Genomic DNA, 7,465 nt, shown 5'->3' with positions numbered 1-7,465 from the left:
GTGAAAAATGAATATAAGCTTGAGCATTGCCTACGATATGTATTTTTAGCAACTTGTTATGTTATCGTTTCTCACTTCCTCTAGTGAGATTTTTCAGTGTTTTTTTCTTATTTCTTGTCTTTTGGGGTATAAACTCTAGAAAAAATTATTTTTTTTTATTATTTCCTCGCTATTTAACATTCTATTACATTTTCGTCATACTTGTTAAAAATGTCTTAAAATGATTTTATTTAAATACCAATACCAAAGCTAAACCTTCACTTAAAAATCAATCGAAAATCAGTCTGAAATTTTTAGTGTTGCTGGATTGTAAATAATTTAAGAAAAAGAAAACTTTTTCAAGAATCAGTTTGTTGGTTGTAAACTACATAATCTACTTTTCAAAACATAACTTTAATTTTATGAATGATACATGGCTTCCAAAAGAAGACAAAGTCAAAACTGAACAAACGGATGATGCTTGACTGGACGTTTAATGACAAACAACATTAGCCAGAAGTAGAAGTTTGACCTTATTAAACTTTTAGTAGTTTAAAATTTTGCTTATACTGTCATTTTCTTGTTAACCTAGGCATAAATATTTACCTCTCTCAGTTTCAACTAAGAACTTGGCCAGTTGTGATTCTGACTAATAAAACACATACTTTATTGAATAAATAAGTTTTTCTTTTTTCTTTAAATAAACTAATAATACAAAAATTTATAATTTAAAACAAAAAAAGCCATATGAAATAATATGACATTTAGCGTAAACATTAACATTTAGTAATATTAAAAAAATATGTTTTTACAAATAAGTGCAAACAACGAACAACTATGACACCACTTTATTCTTCCATTTTGATTTCAAGTTTGAGTGGAGCTTGTAGTTGCTTTCGCGGAGCTTCGATTGTTAATTTTGAGTCTTTTGTATAGCGAGAACTTAATTCGGATGGATCTACATCATCTGGCAAAGCTACGTGTTTGGTAAACTGCTTGTGGTGGAAACTTAAACCGTGTTCACCACTGCTTTCAGCTTTTGTTTCACCATGAACAACTAAATCTCTGCCTTTTACTTGAATTGAAATTTCTTCTGGCTTGAAACCTTGTACATCTAAAGTGCATTTAAAAGTCTCTTTTGTTGATTCTCCAGAAGTTGCAAGGAGCTTTTTAGGAGCTTCTATATGCAAAACGCCTTCTTGACTGATGTTTGACGTAAGTGCTGTCACATCTACATCATCTGGAATAGTGTACTTTCTTTGGAACTCACTTGACTCAAATCCATTTTCATTTTCGTTACGATGCTTTCCACTTACTTCAAGAACTTGACCTAAACAACGAAAAACACCATTTATGAGAAGAAAAAAACTATGAAATATCTTTAACGCATTTCCTAGTGTCTAAGAATTCAAATATCTATAAGTGGATAAACAAGGCCCGCGTTGTTTGCGACTTAACAGCGATAATTCTCCTAATTTAATAAGTACTACAGGAGATCGATAGTGGAAAATTAATGATAAAATATAAATATGAGAAACTGGCTACGAGCTTATCATTTATAAATTTTAGGCCTGAAAATTTACCTTCTACTTTTAGAGTAACTTCCTCTGGCTTGTAATGCTTGACATCAAGATTTACAACAAAACCATTCTCTTTCGGAGTCTTTTTTTTTGAAACAGCTTTTGCTCCAACATTAAAGAATGGAAAATATCTCAAAGGAGGAAATGTTATCTCCATTATATCATCAAAGAACGGATCGGTTTCAAAATATTTATGAACAGGAATGTGCCACAAAGACATTTTTCACTTAAAAAAAAATAACAATTAACATTTATATTAAACGTAACTAAAAACAAGTTGCACACAAAATATATATAATAATAATAAATGACAATAATAAATACACTTTAACTAAACGCGCTAAAGTTTCATGAGTTTATACTCATAATAATCTTGCTTAATCAAGACATTGTAAAATTAAAAAAATCAAGATAATATTTTAATTAAGACATCAAAAAACGATCTTTACCTTTTTTTTGGCTTTTTTCCTTCTCTTTTAGTTGCTTTTTTTTATTACGTTGCTTGCGCTTTATGGCTAACAACAGAAATTTATGTCTTTTTAGAGATAACGTCACAAATTATTCTGCTGTTCTAAACACTTCGAGAACAATCTATTTGTACTCTCCTTCGTTATGGTTTTACGTATTCGTTTTTTTGTTAAAGTTTTTGTTTTCTTGAGGTTCGGTGATCAAAAATTTAAAACAGAAAAAGCCATTTAAAATACATAACATTAAGCGTAAACATTAACATTTAGTTGTATTAAAATTTTTTTTACGAATAAATGCAAACACGACTACAAACGTTTCCTAATTAACCCTTTAATTAAGTACACGACTACAAAAGTTTTCTAACTAAACTTATATTAACTTTTATAAGTTTATTATTTTAAACAATCACTTAAATACAGGGCCGTACCAAGGGCGGGGCCGGCCGGGCCGCGGCCTGAGGCGCCAAAATTGGGAGGGCGCAAATTTTGATAAATTAAAAAAATAAATTAAAAACAATAATCAGTTTATGAAACAAATTTTCACGACGTCGCTGCTGTTGATAAGAAAATTAATTAAAATTCCGCCTCTTGACACAAACTCCTAAATATTAAAGCTCATTTACTGAACAAAAGAGCGCCCTTTAACACTAACATACCTTTGATAACTTTTGAACATTATGATTCTATTATGAATCGAACCAAAAAATTACCTGGTGCTGAATTTAAGAAGGAAAGAAAACAGCACCAAGAAAGTGACGAGAAACTACATAACTGTTTCAAAAAGTGGTTGGTAACAAACTCAGTGGAAAAACAAATTATTTCAGAGGATATTTGTATTGAAGTTAATGACAATTCAACAGATCCTGTAATTGACTTAAGTTCAGATTATCATTTGGAATTAATTGAAGAGGAGATTTTCATCAGCCTAAGTCAAGAAGAATTTTGCACAACTGATTCAGAACCAACAAAGGAAGATGGAAATGCCCAGCTTTCAGGCCCAGCTGAAATGGACGAGGATGAACTTCATTAAGAAATCTCAGAAATTCCAGTGGCCTCGGAAGAAAATTTTCAACACAGGGATCCAGCAAGATGGCCTAAAATAACGGACAAAACAAGATGCTTTTTGATTGAGCATAGGCTAGAGCAAGACAGAAAAGAATTTTTCCCAAACACGCTGTGTGATTTTGACAACAGAATGCGACATTTCAGCTCAAAATGGTATGAAAAAATTCATCCCAATGGTGAAAAATTTGTTCGCACTTGGCTGCAGTACAGCAACAAAAAAAGATTCCTTATTTTGTTTTTGTTGTTTGTTATTTTCAACAACAAAAACCAACAACTTTACAGAAATTTCCAAAGAGTTTTGTGACTGGATAAAACTAAACCCAAGAATTCCTGAGCATGAAAACAGCAATGAACACCAAAGATGCTATTCTGATTGAAAAACTCTTAAAAAAAACCTTAAGGAAGGAAAGACCCTGGATTCTGATCTGCAGAGAGTTATCAGTGGAGAGATGAAAAAGTTGAAAGTGATTGTTGATGCAATTTTGTTCTGTGCCAAGAACAATCTTGCCCTTTGGGGAACAACAGAAGACATCGGTCAACAAACAGTGGCATTTTTCTGAGCTTTATTGAGTTGATTAGACATTATTATCCTTTAGTGGTTGAATAAATTGCGTCCGTTAAAGCAAAAAAACCACAACATCCCACTTTTCTCCTTAAATTCAAAATGAGCTGATTGGGTTACTTGGGCAGAAAGTCAGGAACGACATTTTGTCAAACATCAAAGAAGCTAAATACTACTCTGTTCTGTTTGACTGCACTCCAGATGCCTCCCACAAAGAGCAGATAACTCAGATCATCAGGTATGTCCACATCAGTGATGAAACCTGCATAGTTAAGGAAAGCTTTGTGGATTTCATTGAATCTCACCAAAAAACCAGAAAAGGTCTTGTAACAGAGATAACTAAAAAATTGGAGAAGGATGGTCTAAATATTTCCGATTGCCGAGGCCAAGGCTATGACAATGGAGCCAATATGTCTGGAAAATAAAATGGCGTAAAAGCTCACATCTATTCTCTTAATGAGTCAGCAAGATTTGTTCCATGCGCAGCTCACACTTTAAATATTGTTGGTGTACATGCTGTTGAGGTTTCCCCACTCATGATTATGTTTTTTGGAAAGGTTCAAGCCATCTTTAACTATTTTTCAAGCTCCACGTCAAGATGGGAAAAACTGATGAAAACGTTGACCATCTCATTAAAGGGAAACAGTAACACAAGATGGTCTGCCAAAAAAGAAACAATTACACGATTGCACCGACAAATCAAAGACGTTCTTCAAGTTTTGGAATCCATTATCCACAATCCCATGACAAATGCTGTCACAGTTAGTAGTGCAAAAGAACTTCTCATTCAAATTGATTTCAGTTTTTTATGTTTGATGTCCAATCTGGTGTCAAATTCTTACTCTAATTGACCCGAAAAACAAACTACTTCAGTTAAAAACCATTTCAATTGACATTGCCGCAAAAAAAATGAAAGTATTGAAGGCTTCCATTCAGAATCTTCAAGATGTTGGGGTGGACATCATTATCAAAGATGCCACAGAAAAAGCTAACCAGAGCGGAATTGATGGTGGCTTTCCAATTAAGAGGAAGCGCAAAGTGAAGCGGATGGCACTTTATTAGGCTGAAGATGACTCTCACCTTCTCACAGCAAAAACAGAATTCGGATCTCAGTGTAACCTTGTGTTTGACAGCATTATTACACAAATTGAGTGGCAATTTGGGGCTATCCTGTATCCTCTGATTTTGACTTCCTTAGTGGGCATTCACTCTCTAAAAGTTCAGTGTATGAACTCAAGAAAAAAGCTACAAATTTATCTCAAATTTACAAGGCGGATTTAGATTCCTCCATTTCCAGTCAGAAATGGAAAGCTTTAAATATCAAGCTGCCCCAATAATGGACAACTTTGAAAAATCTAGCCCGATCGACATTTTGCAGCTCATTCATAAATATTCTTTGACCGATACTTATTTCAACACGGCAATTGCTATTCGCATCTTCCTCACCATACCAGTCACAGTTGCTACGTGTGAGATAAGTTTCAGTAAACTTAAGCTCTTAAAAAACTATATGAGGTCAACAATGGGCAAAGAACGCTTGTCTAGTTTGGCTATAATTTCAATTGAAAATGAAGTGGCAAACAACATCGATCTTGATGATGTCATTTTTGAATTTGCCTCAAGAAAAGCCAGAAAAGTGACATTGAACTAAAGTTTGTGCAACCTTAATGACAAATTTTACTTATAACTTGATGTGATAAATTTTGTGATCATAAAATCATTTTTTTCGTTTAATTTTCTTCTTCTTTTTTCTTGGGGAGGGGGGGGGGCGCAATTTTCTTTTCTTGCCCAAAGGGCAAAATTGGCTTGGTACGGCCACGCTTAATTAATCATAATTTTTTAATAATTATAAGTAAGTCTATTCCACCACATTCCACACCGACCTTATATATACTTAATTACTTCAATATTTTTGCATAACAAAGTATCTTTAACATAGATGACAGTTGCGTAGCATTTCTCCCAATGTTTTTGGAAACTTAAAGCTGTAATAAAAATTTAACCTCCTCATTAAGATATATTTATTTTAAAAAAAAAAGAGGGCACATAAAACGGGTCGCCAGACCTATTTATGTCAAATAACTTAGCACCATATGTTTAACATTTCTTACACTTCTTTATAGAAGAATAATTCTTTATTTTCTGCAAGGATGCAAAGTTGGAGTCTGGAGTCTAAAGTCCAGGAGTTCTTTTTTTTACCCGGAGTCCTGCCCGTCATAATAATTTTTCGGACTCCGAGATTTTTTTAATTTTATATTAGCATATGAACTTTTACTAACTAACCCGTATTAATTTTCACAAGTTTCTTAATTTAAATTTGTTTTGCCAACAGTGATGTAACTTTAAACCAGTAAAAGCTTGAACGCATTGAATAACGCTGGGTTTGGTAAGCCTTCCAGCATTAAATTATTGAAAAATGTGCAGCGTGTTTATATGTTTAGATGTCATACATCTTCTATATAAGACATTGCTATTAAAAAGATATAAGAGGCGAATTACAGCACATGCTGCACTCAAAACCTTTGATGTACATTAATAGCTAGATGCCAAATTATGCTTAGGCAAGGTTAATATTGTCCCAGTTTTCCCGTAAGAGAACGCAATGAAAATTTTAATTAGTTTAGCGTTTCGCTTTCCTACGTAAAAACCGGGACAACGTTAGATAAGGCACAATTATTTACTTTATTAAACCTACTGCAACCGTGGCGCTGTAGTTGGAGTGCTATCACAGTACCAAGAGGTTCGAGTTTCAAAGCCTGCGTTGATGTCAAAATAAAACTAATTTTTCTAATGCGTTTGCCTAATGCAACTGTTGAAACTAACAGATTTGGTTATACAGATAAAATAGTTTTAAAAGTCTTTTTAAAAACACAATTAAAAAGTTTCATTTTACAAGTTTTGCTATTAAAGTATATTAAACCAATGGCTCTGCGCAAAATCGGGTTATTTGCAATCTCCATATAAAACAAAATTGGTTCATCTACAATCTCCGCGTTATTGTTCGTCGTGGTCATGGACACTGTGTTGAAAAAAAACAGGAACACTTAAAGCAGTCAACTTGTATAATATTTCCTGGTAAAGCTTTTGGAAAATTTTTGCCACCTGCGGTTGTTTTTAAACAAAAGTACCTTTACCAGGGTTCAAGGTGAACCACCTAGAACTGCATACGATATCACCACTAATGGGTGGTTTGATGGTAGAACATTTACGAGATGGTTTATAGAGGTATTCTTGCCAGTTGCTGTTTAAAACACCGGCACAATTTTGCTGATTGGTAATAATCTTGATTTGCATTTTTCTCCTGAAGTTATTGAAGTCATGTTTCAACATGACATCAAATTTACTACAATTCCTTCAAATGCAACCCATCTCAGCCAACCGATATATATTGTTGCATTTAGAGGATTAAGTTTAATCTTTTATTTCAAATCATTTCATGTAAAAAAAAAGTACATACTAAGTTTAAAAAGTTCTTTCAATAGTAGCGTGCACACAGTCTCCTTCCATATGTGTATGCACTTTTCCAAATACTTCTGTTCAATTATTAAATTATTTTGAAAAGAAAACAAAAGAGGCAAATTTGCTATTGTAGTGCATCGATTTTGGTAGAGACAGCCGTCAGAATATATTGTCACTTTATTTAAGTTTGGGTTTTTTTATTTTTATTTTAATAAATGGTAAAATAATATCAAAGAAAACACATTTCCAGTCTCCCTTCAGTCTCATCTCATAAATAATTAGTTGCCCCTATTGTGTGAAGGTTATAGATAATTTGATTGCGAGTTTTGATCTTCTTTTTAAAGTACAAAGCA

General features: G+C 33.2%; 1 protein-coding gene across 1 annotated transcript; it reads right to left on the bottom strand.

Moving 5' to 3' along the window:
* Positions 1-644: 644 nt before the first annotated feature.
* Positions 645-2,148, bottom strand: LOC124808835 (heat shock protein Hsp-16.1/Hsp-16.11). Its single transcript, XM_065793918.1, has 3 exons — positions 2,009-2,148; positions 1,563-1,785; positions 645-1,309 (listed from the first exon to the last, which is right to left on the bottom strand). The coding sequence occupies exons 2-3, from the start codon at positions 1,777-1,779 to the stop codon at positions 828-830; spliced, it is 699 nt and encodes a 232-aa protein (XP_065649990.1). The 5' UTR covers positions 1,780-1,785; positions 2,009-2,148; the 3' UTR covers positions 645-827.
* Positions 2,149-7,465: the final 5,317 nt, after the last annotated feature.

This window comes from Hydra vulgaris, chromosome 03 (genome assembly GCF_038396675.1).
Source record: "Hydra vulgaris chromosome 03, alternate assembly HydraT2T_AEP".
In the NCBI taxonomy this organism is placed as follows: Eukaryota; Metazoa; Cnidaria; class Hydrozoa; order Anthoathecata; family Hydridae; genus Hydra; species Hydra vulgaris.
The sequence above is the reverse complement of the archived record's forward strand: the minus strand, read 5'-3'. Positions and strand labels throughout refer to the sequence as shown.